Consider the following 20,996-nt stretch of genomic DNA (forward strand, 5'->3'; position numbering starts at 1 on the left):
CCCTTTGACCCAGCAGTGTTACTACTGGGCTTATATCCCAAAGAGATCTTAAAGAAGGGAAAGGGACCTGTATGTGCAAGAATGTTTGTGGCAGCCCTCTTTGTAGTGGCCAGAAACTGGAAACTGAGTGGATGCCCATCAATGGGAGAATGGCTGAATAAATTATGGTATATGAATATTATGGAATATTATTGTTCTGTAAGAAATGACCAGCAGGATGATTTCAGAAAGGCCTGGAGAGACTTACATGAACTGATGCTGAGTGAAATGAGCAGGACCAGGAGATTGTTGTATACTTCAATAACAATACTGTATGATGATCAATTTTGATGGATATGGTCATTTTCAACAAAGATGAACCAAATCAGTTCCAATAGAGCAGTAATGAACTGAACCAGCTATGCTCAGCGAAAGAACTCTGGGAGATGACTATGAACCACTACATAGAATTCCCAATCCTTCTATTTTATCTGCCTGCATTTTTTATTTCCTTCACAGGTTAATTTTACACTATTTCAAAGTCCGATTCTTTTTGTACAGCAAAACAACTGTTTGGACATGTATACATATATTGTATTTAACTTATACTTTAACATATGTAACATGTATTGGTCAATCTGCCATCTTGGGGGGGGGGCGAGAAGGAGGGGAAAAATTGGAAGAAAAGGTTTGGTAATTGTCAATGCTGTAAAATTACCCATGCATATATCTGGTAAATAAAAACTATAATTAAATTTAAAAAGAAAAAGAAAAAGAAAAATCTCCCTTCATATACAACTTTTTAGTTAACTTATTACATGGATTCTGAATATCTCAGTGCTTTCCCATTTTGAACCTACACTATTTCAGGACTAGACTGATCAAGACTACCCTGTAACATGTTCCCACAACTGAATTCACCACAGACACAAGAATTCCTAGTTATAGACTTCTCTTCACTATAATCATATACGACCAAGTTAAGACCTAAGTTAATCCTTATGGAGCCTACATGATACATGGCCCACCTAATCAAACAGGAATTTAACTTGAAGGTTACATTCTGTTTTGAGGGTCCTAGTAGAAGATGGTGTTGACAACTTGGAGAAATTCCAAAAAAAAAGAAAAAAAGAAATAACAATGAATAATGGAAGTATAATGTGATTGACTAATGAGGAAAGATTAAATGGCAAAAGAACATCTTCTCTGAATAATCACAGCTGGTCTAAGCAGCAACCTAGGGAGATAAGATCACAGTTGAAAACTAGAGATCCATCAACATCAAAAAGTGGGAGGAGATTTTCTGTACGCAGAGTCCAAAAAAAAAAAAAAAAATTCAACAATATTGAAAGATCAATGATATGCAAACAAAATTTAGGCTAAGCATCTAGAGGGAATTATATGATGCTGTGCTTTGTAGTAAAATGCCCTGATAAACCAGAATGTAAACTATTGAATCATCTAAAAAAAATTTTAACCTAACATTTAAGGTTCTCGTATAGCACTCAGTACTCTTTTTATCTACTTTGGCTCTATTTTTATGTTGTAGATACTTTCATTTTAAATTTGCTCTCCATGTTAAATGAAAAATCCTATGAATGTTCTTACTAAGATTTCTCTTCTCTGAGCTAAACATTTCTACTGGCTTCAACCAATCTTCATACGGCATAAACTTGAATTCCTGTCACTATTCTGGTTCCCCTTTTTTGGATGTTATGCAGCTTGTCAAAAAACACCCTTCCTAAAACATGTAATAGAACCACAGCAGAGCAAGTAAAATGATTACCCTTCTTTACTCCCTTTCCCTCATTTTGGATCCTAGGTTCATCTTTATGCACTCTAAAATCACATCAACTTTTGTTGACTCCTATCATATCATCCTGTTGACTCTTATTGGCTTGCAAATACCGAAAATCCCTAACTTTTTTTTTTCAGATCAACTGCTATCTAGCTACATCTCCTCCACAGTGTACTAGAGTAAAAATTCCTTGAAGGCAGAGTCGGTATAATTTGTGTCTTTGTACCTGGCACATAGAAGATGCTTTAAAATGCATGTTGATTTAATGTTGGTAAAGCTAATTTTTTGGTGTGTGTCCTAAGAATAAGACTGAAACAAATGAAAAATCCAAAAGGCAGAATTTCTGGGTGATCAATTTTTTACAATGAAATCTTAAACTATTTGGAATTGGCTGTCAATATGGTGATAATTGAGAATATGGAAGAGATTTGGGATAGCAGTGTTGAGGAAAGCTCATAGGAAGGAGGAAGGGCTCCACATTTGAGTACTGGAAAAGCACATTGCCAAGAGACATATAAACATCAAAAGAAGAGCTATTATGTACCCAGAGTTAAAACATTAGCTTGTTATGTGATCACAGCCAACAAATTAAGCCTTTTGTGATTTAAAAAAACAGACTGGTGAAAAGGAATTTGGAATCAAGAGGATTTAAGGTTCAATTTGGAACCATACTGGCTCTACATGTATACAACACCACACAGACCACTGATTAGTTCAACCTGCACCTGCCCAAGAATTCCCATTACCTCATACAAAAAGTGGTAATTCAGCTTTTGCTTGAAGACTTCTATTCTCTCCTGAGACAAAATTTTCTCCTTTTGCTTGGCTTTAATTATTAGAAAAGGTTTCCTTACACTGAATGAAATCAGTATCTGAAATTTCACATCATTAGTCATAATTCTCATTTTCTGGAGCTAAATAGAAATTCTTACTCCATATGCTTACCCTTCAAATATTTTAAAATACTTATCATGTCTCTCACAAGTCTCTTTTCCAGGCCAAACATCTCCAATGTGCCTTTAAACAATTTTCATATTATGTGATCTCAAGATGCTTTACCATTCTGCTTATTCTCATCTTTTCCCTCTTTAGGTTGTCAATAACTTAAAAAAAATCTTAAATAGCACCCAGAACTGAAGTTAATACCCCTACATATATACTGATCAGAAATGATTCTTGTCTTCTCCACACCATACATCCCCAAGTCTTTCAATCAGAGTATGAGAGTCATTTGAAAAACTTTAATACTCTATGATCTTAAGACCTTTCACCATTCTGATTGCCCTTCTTTACATTCTCTTTAGCTTATTGAAGTCCTTTTAAAACATGATGCCAAGAACTGAATATAATCCAGATATATTTGATCAAAGCAGACTGCAGCCAGATTATCACTTCACTGATTTTAGATAATATGCCAACAAGCATTTTTATTTGTTTGTTTTGCTGGGACAATTGGGGTTAAGTGACTTGCCCAGGGTCACACAGCCAGGAAGTGTTAAGTGTCTGAGGCCAGATTTGAACTCAGATCAGGGCTGGTGCTCTGTCTGCACCACCTAGCTGCCCCACCAACAAGCATTTATTAAAACCTAGTATTTCTGACAGAACCAGAAGATCGCTGTACACTTCAATCCTGTATGAAGATGTATTCTGATGGAAGTGGAAATCTTCAACATAAAGAAGATCCAACTCACTTCCAGTTGATCAATGATGGACAGAAATAAATACACCCAGAGAAGGAACACTGGGAAGTGAATATAAATTGTCAGCACTACTGTCTATCTACCCAGGTTACTTATACCTTTGGAATCTAATACTTAATGTGCAACAAGAAAATGGTATTTACACACATATATTGTATCTAGGTTATATTGTAACACATGTAAAATGTATGGGATTGCCTGTCATGGGGGGAGGGAGTGGAAGGAGGGGGGGATAATTTGGAAAAATGAATACAAGGGATATTATTAAAAAAATTAAATTAAATTAAATTTAAAAAAACAACAACCTAGTATTTCAAGTTGGGGGTAGTAGGTTGGCTCAGCGGATAACGCATCAGATCCACAAGACATAAGTTTAAATTTGGCTTCAGACTAACTAGTAGTGCAATTCAGGATAAGACTTTGCCTTAATATACAGTTTCCCTTAATACACAGGAGAAATAAATGGCAAAGCATGCCAATATGTTTGTTAAGAAAAAAATCTCATGGGGTCCTTGGGCTCAGGAAAAGTTGGACACAACTAAACAATAAATCCCAAGTAACAGATGTTTTATAAAGTCATAAGTATTCTAAAAAGAGGGGGAAAATGGAATACAAGTAAGAAGTCTATGGTGGAGATGTAGATTTGAAAGTGAGTTGCAGAGGCAAGAGTTGAGACAATGGAGAACTAATGAGCTCGCCAAGGAAATATGTTGAGTACAGAACAACAGGATAAAATAGAGTCAAAGACACAATGTTAAGGGCATCTCCAATAAGAGGACTGGAAAAATAATATGTACCAAAAGAGGCAGGAAAAAGACATATAGGCAATCAAGAGGAAAACCAGAAAGGACAGCATCATTGAAATAAAGGGAGAAGAGTTTCATGAAGCAAGTGGCCAACAGAGCCAGGTGCAATAAAATTTTGGGTTTTTTTTATTTGTTTCTTTTAATGAAGATAGAGAAAAACCCGTTAGATTAGGCAAGAAGAATATTATTGGTCATGTTTAAAAGTAGTTTTGATAGGAATGGAAAACAGATTACAGGAGCATTAAGAAAGGAATGGATGAAAAGGAAATGGCAAAGCACATATTTTCAACAAATTTGACTGAAAAGGGAAGGAGAAAAGAGGGAACACAATAGCCAAAAGGAGAAATGGGCACAATAAGGAGGTTTTTATTGTTTTAGTTTTTGGTAAAGATGAGAAAACAAGATCATTGAAACAGAAGGACAGACATAACCTGGTTTCTCTGATTCTTCCAAATGCATTGACTTCTTTTGACAGCAATATTATTTCTTTGAATGTTCATCATATGATTGCACAGATGAGTAACTTGAGAACATTTTCTTGGAAGCTGGGAATCTGTTTAAAGAAATTCCCTATACTCCAATTCTTCTTTGCCGTCTGTCCATGTAAAGTGTGGCAGATATTCCTAACATTCAGTTTCATTTTCACAGAAAATATTGTCGGCCCCAACAATTTGAATGAAGACTAGAGAAGTTATGAGTAATTATCATTTAGGCTTCCTCAGTCTCTCCCTGTTACTTTTTACTATCTAGTTATTAGTTTGCAAGTGGGCCTTTCCGAAGTGTGAAAAGAAAAAGGCCATAAATTCAACTCTGCCACCAGAGCAGTGGAATGTTCATCACTCTGGGAGAAAAAATTGATTTAATTTCTCAAAATTGCAATGTCAAGAATATATAATTAATGTTATTAAGGAGCTGAATCCTTCTCTCTGTTTTTTGACCTTTCATTGTTTATTCATTTCTTTCCCATCAGATAAAGATTAAAGATAAAATTCAAGTTAGACCACTGAATTCAATTCAAACAAACATCGATAAAGCACCTAAAATGTTCTAGGCCATAAAAGGAAATCAAATATGAGACAGATAGATGAATAATTATAATATATATTATACAGTGTATATTATAGCTGTGTATTCATAAATAATTTTTATTTTTAAACAAAGGAGAGTTTAGGACAGAATATGGACCCATTGAAAATGCTAATAAAAGAAAGGACAGATCATATCCAGACAAGGGGATAAAAGATACTTTGTGAACCTGACTTTATCATGGGAGGAAGTCATTAAAAAGGTTTTTTTTTTGTTTTTTGTTTTTTGTTTTTTTGTGGGAATGAAGAAAATAAGATAATTGGATTTTCAAAATAGGATTCAGGAAGGTTTTTATATTATATACAAATGTCATTAATCCATCATATGTAATTTTTTTTTCAAATTAAAGAATGTGAGTCTCCATCTCATTTTAGCCTCCTCGGTAGCTGGGATTAAAGGTGTAGACTACTATGCCTGGTATATCTATATCTTTACTGCCAAGGATAATCTAGCTTGAACTCTTATTACCTTATTAGGGAAAAACTAGCTAAGCCTATACAGCCAGGACTTTCTAGTATTAGTAAATGTTACTCTGTATACCACAGAAAGATTAAAGACTGATAAATAGTGGGTGCTTAATAAATGCTTGCTTATCAAGACATACACGTTATTATTTACCATGAGAACTCCTAAAGCTTATCTATTTTCTTCCATAAAGTAGAGAAGGTTTATATTTTCCTTCCACATTTCTAAAAATAGGAACAATAACAAACTTTGCTGAGAAAGAAATCAAGAAATGAATTCACTATGTCTCATTTAGAAACAGTCCAGAGGCCTGAGCTAAACTCCAGACCTTTTAAGGTTTAGTCTGATTTCCTTGAACAGTGCAAGCTTCTGGGTCAAAAGAAAAAAAATAACTTTCTAAAAAAATAATAAAATTTTGTCACATTTCTTACCAAAGAATACTTAGGCAACAAGAAACTAAAGTATTTGTATATTTCCAATTTCTAAAATGAAGGTTGTAAGGAGAAATGGAGAAAAAAGCTTCACAAAAATATATTTGAGTCATCTAATCTTTTAAAAAAATTATCCTCTTTGAAATTGTCTTTTTTTAAATTGGCTCCATAATATCCATGCTCTCAGGTGTTTGTACAATGTTAGTTATGTGGAACCATAACATTTATTATAAAGTTTAAATTTTATCAACATCTTTGTTTTGGAAAGAAAAGGCAAACCTTAAAATTTTTAACAAGAAAAAAAATTAACTGGGAAGATCAAGAAAGCAGACCAAGAATATTACACTGGCCCCTGGAGCACTAAGGACAAGTTACCACTAAATGACCACAAAGTAAAAAGGACAATAAGTAAGCCATTGGACCACTCAGCAAAAGAAGCATCTTAGTTTTTGTCTAAAAAAGTCTGAAAAAGTCAGAAGAACTAAATTCAAATTTTCTATTTGCCACTGGCCATTTGAATAATTTTGAAAGAACTACCCAAATCCCTTTGAGCTTCAGTTTCTTCATCTGTAACATAAGGAGGGTGGAGGAAATATTCTGTAAGGTCCCTTTCAATTCTAAATACTATGATCCTATTAAAAAAAAAAAAAAAGCAAAACAGCATGGCTCTACATTAAAAACAATAATCTGATCTTTAAGATTATGTGAGATAAATTCAGTGCCCTAAAATTAGAGTGAACCTTATTGTCATCACACACCTCCAGAGGTGTGCTGGAGGTAGCTGGTACTAACTGGTGAAAGCTGGTTGTTAAATTTTCAATGTGAATTGTTAGGAAAAATGTTAGGAAAAGCTACAAGTCAGAGATAAATTATTGTCTTGCTGATTGCCTAGAACTTTCTAATAAGTAGTTTAAATTTAAAAGTATGTCATGGATACACTATTCCCTCCCCCACACTGAGAGTCAGTTGTTAAACATTTAGCAGCACATCCTCACAGAGGCATCAGAATTTCTTCAGTTCCCTAAGTCCCACGTAGGACTTAGAATTCCTGGAACATGTTGTAGAAAGAAGGTATTAAAAATTCTGAGAACACTAAATATGTATATGTTTAAATATGCATTACAACTAGAGACAAAATGTTGGCTAATGTTCTAAGTGGGAGAGAACATTCATAAATTATCTTTGTATTTATACTTCAGTTTGAAGAGTTAAGTGTTAATGTAAGCCATGTTTTCTATCTTGAAAAGAAGCATTTCACATAGCCAGATTAAAACTGCTGGCTATATGAATTTGACTCCATGGTGTCACTTGGAAGGCATTGGAAACTGAAACCCATGTGTGAAGTAGAGATGCAATTTAATTTTTAAATGAATAGTAGAAGCTTGGAGGGAGGGAAAGTGTAAGCTGAGGAAAAGGCCTCTATTTGCTCATTATTACTATTTCAGACATTGAGGTTATTATGTTGTAAATTTAGGATTGGAATAATAATTTCTTATAATAACTTACCTGTTCAATGACATAGCAATAAAAAAATCTATCAATAAACACTTTTAATAAGTGCCAAGTACTATGCTAAATGCTAAAGATACATAAAAAGGTAAAAGATGGTTCCTATCCTTCCAAGGAACTTACATTATGGTGGTTGAGGGGGAGAAGGAAAGACAACATGAAACATATATACACAAACAAGCTTTTGTATAGGATAAAAATGAAATATTTAAAAATTGTTTTTAAATTTTATTTATGTTACATATAAATAAAATTAAGAATATAATTTTTAAAATAAATAATAATTTTTAAAAATATATATTTTAAAATAAAAAAAATAATTAAACAATAAAAATTTAATTAATTAATTAATTTGAAAAAAACAAATAGGGGTTAGGAAAGGTATTCTATAGAAGGAAGGATTTTAATTTAGAGCTTAAAGGAGGCCAGGGAGTTATCTTTTGTTCCTCATTTTTGAAGAGAACTAATGAATGACATTATGAAATAATAGGTATTGCTTTGACTTATTTTATGAATTGAAGTGGAGTTATATCCAAGAAGGTCAATAATCAGAGCAGAGAGGAATAATGTTCTAGGTATAGGAGATAGCCAGAGAAAATGCTTGGGGCACAGAAATGGAGCTTCTTGGTGGTAGGAAAGCCCTTATTAGGGAATAAGGTGTAACAAGATTGTAAAAGCCCAAGGAACTAGGTTATGAAGTTCTCTGAGTGGCAAATAAAGTATTTTGTATTTTCGCTTGAAAGCAAAAGGAAACTACTGGAATTCATTGAGTAAAGAAAGGACTGACATCATCAGATCTGTGCTTCAGAAAAAAATCAATTTAGTGGTTGAATGGAGAATGGACTAGAGTGGGGAAAGGCTTGAGACAGGCAGATCCGCCCGTGACTAGAATTTAAGAACATGAGACCTTAGAGCCAGAGGAGACTTTATGGTCTATCAAGCTCAGACTTCTCATTTTATAGATAAGGATTGTGAAAAGTGCAATAGAGAATTGTGATAAGCTAGAATTGTTCTAGAATTGTGAAAAGTGCAATTGAGAATTGTGATAAGCTAGAATTGTTCTAGGAGTGTGAAAAGTGCAACAGAAAATTGTAAGAAACTAGAATTGGTCTAGAACTGTGATAAATGTAACTAGAATTGTGACAACCTACCTCACTGATATTTGTTAATTAGAATTGTGATGTTTTACCTTTTTGACTTCCCACCTCAGTGTTGACATCCTATCTCATTGGCTTATTACCTCAAGTATGACTGATGAATGGGTTGAACACTTGGGCCACTGTTGAGCCTGGTTCTTATTATCATACTTCTGTTTACTGATCTGCTGCTTTGTACCTCCTTGGGCATAACACTCTGTCATCTCATGGATCAAGTGAACTATAGCTGGTGCTAAAAGTTTAGCTTGGTGAGATGTGCAGTTCCCGCAAAACAAGAGAAAGGGAATTGTAAGGGGCCTTTAAATGGGCTGCACCACAGCGCATCGGGAGATTGAGGCCCGGAAGTAATTCTGTGGATATTAGGACTGCCCTTGGGCGGGATCCTGGCCATATTGAGATAGCTTCGTAATGGGTGACTCTCTCGCTGATTGGCTGTGCGTGTGACCTCACAGGCCCTATGTAAGCCCACTGCAGGCAGCAATCGCCTCTCTTTAATCTGGCGTTCTTCACCCTGGCTCCCTAGCCTGGGTGGCCAAGCCAAGATGGGTAGCCAAAAGAGGTAAGGGTTTTGGTAGTGAACACATGGGTCTTCTGACCAGGTGTTCACTCGGGAACCAACAAGTCAGGGCATCAGTTAGGGCATTATGTGAGTAGGTATAATAAAGGCTTTTAAGATTACACGTGGCTGTTTTTGAGTGCGCTACCGGTTATTAAGCTATAGCTTCAAGAGATTGTGGTCAGAGACCTTTGAAGGCCTCAGAGGAGGCGAGCCGGGTAGAGCTCACACTGCAGAGGACAGTGGTCAAAGGTACTCTGGTGGGTCTAGGACAGTCTAGTAATTGTAACTGCCAGGAGAGCACGTTACATACACTGGATAAAGGGAACTTGTTATATAGAAGAGAAGAGGGTAAAGCAACAATCCAATTAATCTATCATATAATACAAAGCTCCAGAGGGAAGTCTTATAATACATTTACATTACTGATGTATAATCTTTGCTGCCATACTATGTTATCTATAGCTAAAAATAATAATAATAAAGACTACCACAGAAAATAAGAATATTTTAATTTTGTGATATCTAGAGAGTTGGTAGGTGTTACATATTTCAGAGATTGCTTCTTACTAAAATTTTATCATAAAAACAAGCATTTATTTCTTTAAATTTCTTTAAATAAAGCTATCATTTTTTTATTATTCATTTTTCCAAATTATCCCCTCCCTCCCTCCATTCCCTCCCCCCGATGACAGGTAATCCCATACATTTTACATGTGTTACAATATAACCTAGATACAATATATGTGTGTAAATACCATTTTCTTGTTGCACATTAATTATTAGTAAAGCTATCATTTTTAAGCTGCAAAAAAGGGACCTTCTTGCTGATAATGTGACAAGCATTTATTAAGATCTTATTATATACCAATAAACGCATAATAATAGGTAAAAAAGAAAAAACTAAGAATGTTAATTTAAGGATCGTAGCCTTCATGGATGATTACTGATATATATCTACAAAGATGACAAAAAACTATAAGAGGAACAATTGGTCAATCTAAGTCCTATCACCTCAATTCCTTAAAGCCAAGTGACTTTGCCACTAATTCTAAGAAACTTATAAAGTGGTTTTATCAGTCTAGTCATATCTCAAGCGACCCCTGAATACTTTGCCCAAAAGCTTAGTGGGAGATAATTTCCCAGTGATTCTTTGAATTCTGGATCAAATAGGTAAAACAACATTCTAAAGATGACCGAGGTTTAGGACAGACAACCTCAGCCTTCTACAGAATAGAGAGTCTTCTCTTTCAAGCCTCTTTTATTTCAGTATATAAATGAGGAGTTTTTCATACTGGCCTTCAGGAATTGCTTCTCAATTGGACCAAAGTCAGACTTAGGTGAAACTGTGAAATTTATTTTTAGCCATTTCTTCCTCTCAGGATTTTATTTTCCTTCCCTTCTGAGCTTCTAAATGGGCTTAGAGGCAGCTAAATTGTGCAGTGGACAGAACTCTAGGCTTGGTGTCAAAAAAAACTTTTACTAATTATGTGACAACAAGCCACAACTTCTGTTTGCTGTCTTTTCCTCAAAATGCAGATAACACCTACATCACATAGTAGTTGAGAAACTCAAATAAGAAAATAATTTAAAAGTATTTAGGCAGTGCCAGTCAAATGGTAGGTGCTACATAAATATTTATTCCCTTCCTCCTCTTTCCCTCAGGGGTCTTAAGCTATGGCTTCCTTCTAAAAAGAGACCCAATTGTAGCATTTCAAATGACAGAAGGAAAGATTTAAGGTATAGTTATAATTCCAGTCCTCAAATATTTATAGGGTTATTATGTGGAAGAGGGATTAGGTTTGTTTTGTTTGGAATCAGACTGAAGAACTAAGAAGGTAAAGGCAGACAGATTTTTGTTTAACATAAGGAAAATTTACCCACAACTCAAGTGGTCCAAAAATGAAATTGGCAGCCTCATCACGTAGTGAGTTCCCTATTACTAAATATACTAAAATTGAGGTTGGATAGATACTTTTCTGGGATATTTATAAATAAGCTTGATTATTGAATAAATGATTATAATGTCTCTTTCATAATTCAAAGGGAGATAATTCAAGAAATATTTCCTTTTAAGGACCCAATTTTGTTCTATTCTTCTTTCTGCCTTTACTTTTCTGTCCTTTAAAATTGTGGAAGGGGGAAGAATGTTTTCCATTATAAACAAAATGCTGTACCTAATCTAGTTACTATAGCTCCATAGACCTATAGCATGGCTCCTACTCTTTACTGAACTGGAGAAAAGAAATCTTCATTTATGTTATCAAAGGCATGGAGAGTGACCTGATCTGCATTTTAGCCATTCTCAAGTTATTTTTTAAAAAAATTCTAGAAACTACAAGGCTAAATAATGAAAAAAGAACAATGATGATTTATATAGCACTCTAAGAATTTCAAAGTACTTTATAAATATTAACTCATTTTATTCTCTCAATAATTCTAGGAAATAGGTATTATTATCACAATTTAACATATGAGGAAACTGAGGCAGATAAATCTTAAATTGGTTAGTATGAAAGCACTTTACTTTGAACCATAAAATCTTAGAGTAAAAAAAAAAAAATGTTAAATAAGAATTCCTTTGGAGAAGCTAGGTGGTACAGTGGTTAGAGCACCAGCCCTGAAGTCAGGAGGACCTGAGTTCAAATGTGACCTCAGACATTTAACACTTCCTAGCTGTGTTTTATTCCTGAATAGGTAGCTCCATGTACACACACACACACACACACACACACACACACACACACATATATATATATATATATATATGTATATATGTAAAATATATATTATATACACACACATATATATATGTGTATATGTATGGATATTTAGGAAACATTTAATCTTATCTTCATTAGGCTGATTTAAGGACAAAAGTAACATCAGAACTAATTATTTTTACTAGTTGAACTTCCATTTTTCTCCCCTTACAATTTTTCTTATTATGATTTACAGGACAGGGCTTGGTAGATCATGTTTATAATCTCTGCAATTAGAGGAAGCTGAAGCTGGTGGATCACTTGAGTTTGGAAGTTCTGAGATGAAGTAAGATTAAAAATTAATATAGTGGCCAAATTAATTCTTGGTTCAATCCCTAAATACACAGTACTTGGAGTATGATAGACATTTAATGAAAGCTTGGTGATTGATCAATTGATTGAAGACTATAGAAGTTTCCAAGGTCACAAACCTTACAAATCCTCCCCTCCTCCCTTCCCCTTTTTTCCCACTTTTAACTAGGTTAAAAATGCAGTTTGCTCACAGCTGACCTCAAAGCTTATCACTGAAATAGCAAAAGAAAAAAATAAGACAGAACTTGCCTTCAAGGAGTTGGCATTCTACTAAATTATTTGAATGTTACAGCCCAGAGAATCTACTTACTTTTAGTTGCACTAAATGTACATCCACATGCTTGCTTTCAGAATCCTGCTGGACTGAATAAGTCAGATCCCTGACCCTCTCAGAAGTCATACGCAGCCATGTTTCAATCTCAGGAAGATGGAGAACAATCTTCCAGTCTGCCCCCGTATGGAGTGGGGGCGGCTTCTCATAGCGTTGGTCTGAATCCACCTCCTTCATCTCATCTTCTCCCTCACCCTGTTCCACTGTAGGGGTCATATTGATGACCATGGGAGAAGCATCAGTAGCCATGGCATCCAATTCCTGCGACCTCATGGGTGACAGGGTTACACTCATGGTTAACATGGAGAAATCTAAACCATACTTCTCTCCAAAAGAGCTAAAATGCAGAAAGAAAGGATAAGACATGAGTTAGATAAGACTGACAATTCACAGTTTAAACATGTAAAAAGCACATTTTCATTTCTTTTCATGATAGATGTTTTAGCATATACCTTTAATATTATATATTCAGTTGTCATTACAAATAAATTAATTAATTAGAGATCTTTGGTACTGGTCACATTTTTCTTTTCTTTTCTTCCTCTTTTGGCACCCATTATTTGGTCATTCTAAACCTCACTTTACCTTTAAAAGGGAGTAATATACCAAGTAATAGTCTCAAAAATAACATATTAGTTTCCAGTTCTTAATTTCTTTTCAAGAGACTTTGTTTTTAGTCCTTTTAAAAAGTAAAATATACATTTGCAATACATGGTGAGATTTGGTTAATTTTTAAGATAAAGCAGACTCTTTCTGCAGAAAGTACCTATAATTCTAGTCCTTACTGTTTTTTACTTTAAAAAAATACATTATTTCCAGTTCTAACTAAAAGCAATATAATGAGTTTGAAATCAGTAAGACCTGGTTTCAAATTGCGTCTTCTTGGGCAAATTGGCTAAGCATACTCTATACTTTAGTTATCTCTTCTGTAAAATGAAGGGGCAGGATTGGAGTCAATGACTTTAAAGATCTTTACTAGCTCTAAATCTATGATCTCATGAGAAGCTCTCCCTGTTCAAAAAAATGTACTTGCCTCCACCCTACCTCTCTTTTTTTCCTCTACAAATTCATTCCACTTATTGTTCATAGATAGTTCACATAAACGATCTCCACTTTAAAACAAGAATAGCAAAAAAAGATAAAATATTGTTTGATACCAAAATATTTTTCACTTACTAGGTCTGTACCCCAACAAAAAAATTTTTAAAGGAAAAGGACCTATTTGTACAAATATTTATAGTAGCTCTTTTCTGGTGTCAAAGATTTGAAAATTGAAAGAAAGTCCACCTATTAAGAAATAGCTGAGCAACTGGTAGTTTTTGATTGTAATGAAATAGCATTGTGATATAAAGAAAGATGAAATAGATCTCAGAAAAACCTGGAAACACATGAACTGATGCAAAGCAAAATGAGTAGAACCATGAGAATATTGTCTATAGTAACAATAGTATTATAAGATGATCAACTGTGAATGACTTGGCTATTCTCAGCAAGACAATAATTCAAGACAACTTTGAAGGACTTATGATGAAAAAAGGCTATTGATACCTAGAGAAAAAGCTGATGGTGTCTGAATAGAGATTGGGGTGGGGCACATCTGGTCTCATGGGCCATATAAGGCCCATGAAATCATTTGGTCTGGCCCTGCTAAGGCAACCACAGGCAGTGATGAGCTGAAAGGTAGTTACAAAAACTTCCCACTGCTTTTGTTTTTAAGTTGATAATTTCATATGTCCTGCAAAGGATATATATATATATATATATTGGCAGAAATAAAATTATCCACCTCTAATATAGATGGAAGCATAATTTTTTACTTTATTTTTTTGGGGGGTTTTAGCCTATATTTTCTTTTACAACTTGACTAATATGGAAATGTTTTGCATGACTACATATTAAATTGCTTGCCTTTTCAATGAATGGCAAAGGGAAAAAGGGAGAGAATTTGGAATTCAAAATTTGAAAGCTACAATTTGTTTTTACATGTAAATGTAAATACAAATATAAATCAATACAAATTAAATACACTATTACAATAAACATGGCTTTGACTCAAGATTCTGACTAAACCAGAAAATCCAACCACTTCCCTCTTGAAATATGCAGACCTCCATTAAAGGTCCTTCTTTGGCATTTCATTTAATGTGAAGATGAGTCTGGGTCAAACAACAGAAAAAACAAAGCCCTGGCAGGTTCTACATATTTTAAAAGACTCTGAATATAGGTTTAGCATTACACTGTATGTCTGCTGTCAAAGGAACAAGCCTAACTATTTCTGGAAAAGCTCATCACCTAGCATCACCTGGCAAAGATCAGAATTTTGGCGAAGACCATTTATTTCACAAACGGTTGTGTTCTGCCTCAGAGTGAGAATACCCAGACCAACAAAACTGGAGTTTAGTAACTGAAGTTACTAAACAATCAGCCTTCATTAAGGATTAAAACAAAACAACCAGCATAGGATACTTGATTTGGAAGAAACCTGAAGAGTAATTTTTTACTTGAAGTCATATTATTAAAGGAATTTCAAATATTGATAAAATTTCTTGCTAGTACTTCTGAAATCTTTTTGAGTTTACTTTTTCCTTCAAGATCAAGAACATTCACTGATGAACTTTTGAACCACCATTACCATAGCAACAGACTGGGATATCAGAAACATTGGTTTACAGGATCTTATTTTAAAAAAATCAACAGTACCAAGGACATATTGCAAAAGAATGACAATATAAATGTAGTTTGGGTGATAAATTTCTGCCTTATATATTATCTCCTTATGTTCACTTAACATTGAATTGCCTTCTTATGTCAAGTGAGTAAAAACCTACTAATCACATTTTAGCCTTTACCATGTTGGAAACAAATATAACTGGACCTAGTCATTTATGAATTTAAAAATAACTAAGATGGCATTTAGAAATAAAAAAACCACCAAGGGCAGTCTACTATGCGATCTCTTTGATGTCTAAATCTTTAGACCTAACAAGTTAATCAATTAATCAACCAGTAAGCATTTATTGAGATCCCTTTACTGAAGAATGCTCTGATGAAGTTGAGGCATCAAATACCTACTTCTGAATCTGGCTATCTTCTCTAAGACAGATACCCTACTTACCATAGATATACCAAAAAAGCAAATAGTTATTTTAAAGACATTTTTCCTCAGCCTTTAGATTTTCAAGTGAATCCAATATTATGTGGCCAGCACTGACAATATAGCAGCATTTATTTAATTAGGCAATTTATCCAGATATTTCAAAATTATTTTATCAATTTTTGTTCTTCCTATGATTAAGTAAACTGTAGGTATTATTTTCTCACTTTATAGATTAAGGGAAAAAAGATTGAAATTTGGACAAAGTTATATTTTTTCATCAAAATTAGGGCACCATGGGAAAACTCCCCACTGGATTTGGAACTGATGGAAGGAAGGAGGATTTTTAAGCACCTACTATATGCCAGACATTGTGGTAAGTAACTTTACACATATTATCTCAACTTATTCCAAGTCATAAGAACTAAGGGGCTTTATCACCAACTACCAATCACTTGGACTCAGTCTCCTCATCTGTGAAGTGAAGTTAGACTAAGGTCTTTTCTAGCTCTGATCTTAATAACTATGTGCACATAGTATTAGATGAAGGGAATTGCATTGAGAATGATAGAGTCCCTCCCTGCAACACTCTTCTCCACCTAAGTCAGAGAACAATAACAAATGAAAAAGTAAAAAGACATGAAGCAAACAGAAACATAGCATCAAAACCATTAAGTACTTGATAAGTAAAGGACTTGCACCATACACATATCAAAAGCAGATGAATGCTGGGAATAAAGAGAAAGAATCACTTATCCTCCTGGATCAACCTATCAAATCAGATTCATTCTGATAAAATGGTCACTTGGGTTTAAAGTTTCTTATACCTAAACAGACATAAAACATAAAACTGAGACAAAAAGCATTAAAGCCCAAAAGGATACTCTTTAATCATCTGTTCTGTATTCAACTTTCTTTTTTCTTTACCTTTACAATTTGAGAATTCTTGTCTATGTGTAATATTGCAGCAGAATAATCAGGCAACAGAAATGAAAGTTCATTCATTAAACATTTTCAGCACCAACACCACAATCCCCATTTTAGTACAAATGTCTCAAATTTTTAAAATGGCACACATTCGACCATTCAAACTCCAATGTTCCTGTAACACGTACTATTTGATAAGAAACATTTTACAACTAAAAGAAAATGCTTCTGAATATGGAAGTTTATATGAACACCTATTATTTTATAGATATATTTTTACAGTCATTACCAAGTTGAGCTGCCTTCTGGGAAAGTTAATTACTCTTCTTTGATTTGATCAGAGAAAGAAATTCATCCCTGGCCTATTGGCTATATTAGATTGAATAGACTCTCCCATCCAGACAGCCCAGCTTCTTACAGCTCCTCTCTAGTCACAAAGCAACTAAAGAATCCAGTAAATAAAAAAGCCTTCTGCACAAGGAAACAATGGCATTAACCCAAGTTCATATAGGATACAGGCCAAATTATAGCTCTGGCTATAAGGCAGCTGGTGGGTTGGTGCTCATCAGCTTGTAGGAACCCAATGACCCCCTTCTGTTATCAAATGCTTGAGTCCGTAGGCTGCCTCTCCAGTATTAGCGGTAATACCCACCTTTATCCCAGCTGCTGTTAAAAATAACATCCATTAAATCCTTTTCTTTCTACAAAGCCACAGCAAGATGCAACATTTGGAGTATGAAAGCCGAAAAGCTTAAAGCATTAACAATTTTAAAAAGCTGTATTGGGGTGGGGGGCTTCAGGAGGCGTCCCCAAAGCTCTTTTTTATAGCTCTGTAGAAACAGAAGGAAAACATACCATGGATTGCTTACTGACAAGGAGTGGCTTTGCTATCACTCTGACAGCTTCCAAAGAAGGAGAAACTGATGTAGATAGGACTGACTGAAACTGAGTAACATCGAATTGGCTCCAGGAGGCTGCCCTTTAGCCAGACAAAAACATGAATCCCAGCTTCCAGGCTACCGAAACCACCCCATTTCTCCTGCTTGTTGTTTTACTCAGAAACAAACTGGAATCGGTGTTTTGTACTCACGGTAAGCTCTTTTGTCCCTGACAGCCACCCAGGACCAAGAACTCCTTCCTATTCTTTCCTCCTCCTCTTCTCTTACTCCCCACCTCCAGCTCCAATTTTCTTTTGTGGCAAAACAAGATAAACTCCCGAATCCATTCTGTGTCCTGCCAACAGGGCACTGTAAAGTCTTTGGGGGACTTGTTTCATATGCCCTTATTAGCTTGCAAATGGGATCGCCTAAGCACTCAGCTACTGAATCCCCTATTTGGAGGAAAGAGAATAGTCACTGCAAGTGTACAGTAAGGGGAAAACCTTTCGCAGACCAAACAGTGATAAGTGATTTGAGAATAAGGGGACAGTTGCCAAAACAAGGATCGCTATGGAAAACAGTGTTTGGGCAGACAGAGTACATCATTCAGAACAGGATAGGGAACAATCCATGGCTGTATTAGTAAGTAAACCAAGCAATTCCCATAACAGGGTAATTTCAACCATACTATATTAATGTGAGCAGCTGAGGGAGCCAATCAGAATCAAGTTCTCTCATTTCTTGGGAAGAGACTGTTCCTTCTAAATAAAATTATCGCCAGTTTGAGGACAAATATAGCCAAATTGTAAATCACCCAAACCAAAATAGTTCGTTCCATTTCCCTCCATATTCATATTCATATTCTCTCTCTCTTCTCAAAGATATTTTTTAAACTTTAAAAAAAAAACCTGTTTAATCTTTAAAAACCATCCTTCCTCAGACAGTTGTTAGATGGGCAAGTACAATTGTACTTGGGTAAGTAGTGCAATCTTTCTCAGCCTCAGTTTCCTTATTTGTAAAATAAATATGAAAATAATAGCATCCACTAACAGATTTTTATGAGGATCAGATGACAAAACAAAACTTAAAACACCCTGAAAATGCTAGTGAGTATTATTATTCTTGTTGTTATTGTTATTTAAGACAAAACTAGTGAAAAATTAAGCCAAATATCATTAGGGCTCTTTTACTTCTGTCTCACACATATGTACCCTTTAGCATCAGCAGCTGCTGCTCCAAGATTGCCACTCTGCTAGCAGATCACTGCCAGGTTAACAAAAGGGGGTGGGGAACCGGAAGTCTGTATTAAAAAAAATTAGATGAGGAAATTACTGGAGATTTCCCTTAAATTCTAAACTTAGTCATTATGTTTTGCTTTTGTTAAGGAAAAATAATTTAAAAATTAAAGAGAAACACCAGTTTTACTACAATCTCCATCAATTAGGTTCTTTAAAAGAAATTCAAATACAACAGAGCTTATATAATAAATTGCATAATTGAGCTCTATTGCCTGTTCTGGGGATGAGGAGCCATTTACCTCCTTTGTTTAAAATATGTCATCCTGCCTATTTCACTGGATTGTCCTGAGGTCAACAGAGCTTGTGAAGTGTGAATGACTTTTAGCTCTAAAGAGAAAAGTCAATAAGTAACTGCAAAGCATTAGGGTCAGTTATTGCCAAAGAAAGCTACTGCCTTTTAAGAAGAATCTAGTAAAATTTCTAGAGCTCATTTCCAGAAATCTGTTCTCACATGCCCCCCTCCCCCTTCCTTACCCTCTGGACACACATCTCTTGCTCTCTAGGTATTAGTAGTGCCTACTCACTTTCTAATCCCCGTGACTCTAATGAAGAGGATTATTTCAAAGGAGTGAAAAGGAGAAAAGACATGTAGATGGGAAAGTTATACAGTTTTAAAGAACCCTTTTGACATTACCTTTTTTTTCCTGTTCTCTTTTTTCCTCATTTAATATCTCCATTGTGGATTGCTTATCCTCCAAGCAGATGGTTGATTGCCTTTCTACTAATCACACTGACCACTCTCACTCCCTTGGTTTCCCCACTCAATCACTTGCTAACTCCATCACACCAACCATAGAATCTGTGTGTCAGCCAGAACACACTTCATCAATCATTTCCTGCCCTCAAAGCTGCCTCATGCTGCTCTTTCCTTGTTGCCCTCAGATGATTTGGATTCCTCCTGTTTAATAGAAATAGCCCAGATTCAGCTACCTCATCATCCCAACATCCTTGTTTACCCCACAACAGCAGTTGGTTCCTGCCAAACAAAGATTCATTAAGCAGTTTCAGTCATCCAATGAATGGTCCAAACATTGATTAGTGGTGCAGACACTGGACTGAGTGAATGTTAATGAGATTTTCATATTCCTCACCTTTCTCTGAAAGTAAATATATTAATAAAATAATAATAATAATAATAATCTCCAAAAATAATTTGATGACTTCCCATTTAAGATAGTTTTCCAGCTAAAAAACCTTATCTAAAAAGTTGGAGGTTTAGAAAACTTATTAAATACCTAACTACATTTAGCTGATGCTAAAAAGATATAATTATAGCTATATACACACACATGTGCACATTTTTTTCATACATACAAATATCTATGCCACAGTCAAGAAGATAGTGGACCAAATAAGATCAAAAACTTAAGAGAAAATATTCTAACTTGAAGAAAGAAGGAGCAGATAATAAGAAATCAATATTCTTTAGGAAAAGTTTCTACTTGACATAATCTCAGCTTTCAAAGCCAAAGATTCACTATTGAGTAGTATGGCATAGAAAAAATTATATTCTGGAAAAATTATTTCTTTTACAACTTAGAAGTTCTATCCAGTCATAGCAAGTTTTTATTTTATTTTATTTTTTTATTTGCCTTTAACTAAACCAGCTTATTTGTATTCTATATAGGGATTTCTTTGTCATTAAAGAAGAAAGACAACTTCTACTGACATTCTCTCTTTTTTTTTTGATGGACACAGCCCTTTTTATTTTTTAATTTTTATTTTTTAAATTTTATAATTATAAAAATTTTTGACAGTATATATGCATGAGTAATTTTTTATAACATTATCCCTTGTATTCATTTTTCTAAATTTTCCCCTCCCTCCTTCTACTCCCTCCCCTAGATGACAGGCAATCCCATACATTTTACATGTGTTACAGTATAACCTAGATACAATATATGTGT

At 34.6% G+C, this 20,996-nt stretch overlaps 1 protein-coding gene across 1 annotated transcript in view; it reads right to left on the bottom strand.

Moving 5' to 3' along the window:
• AKAP6 (A-kinase anchoring protein 6) overlaps positions 1–20,996 on the bottom strand; it is a 522,653-nt gene that overhangs the window by 427,957 nt on the left and 73,700 nt on the right. Inside the window, exon 2 of the mRNA XM_074284790.1 lies at positions 12,852–13,229. Coding sequence (XP_074140891.1) covers positions 12,852–13,229 — 378 coding nt within the window. The remainder of the gene's footprint in view (positions 1–12,851; positions 13,230–20,996) is intronic.

This window comes from Sminthopsis crassicaudata, chromosome 2, assembly GCF_048593235.1.
Source record: "Sminthopsis crassicaudata isolate SCR6 chromosome 2, ASM4859323v1, whole genome shotgun sequence".
NCBI lineage: Eukaryota > Metazoa > Chordata > Mammalia > Dasyuromorphia > Dasyuridae > Sminthopsis > Sminthopsis crassicaudata.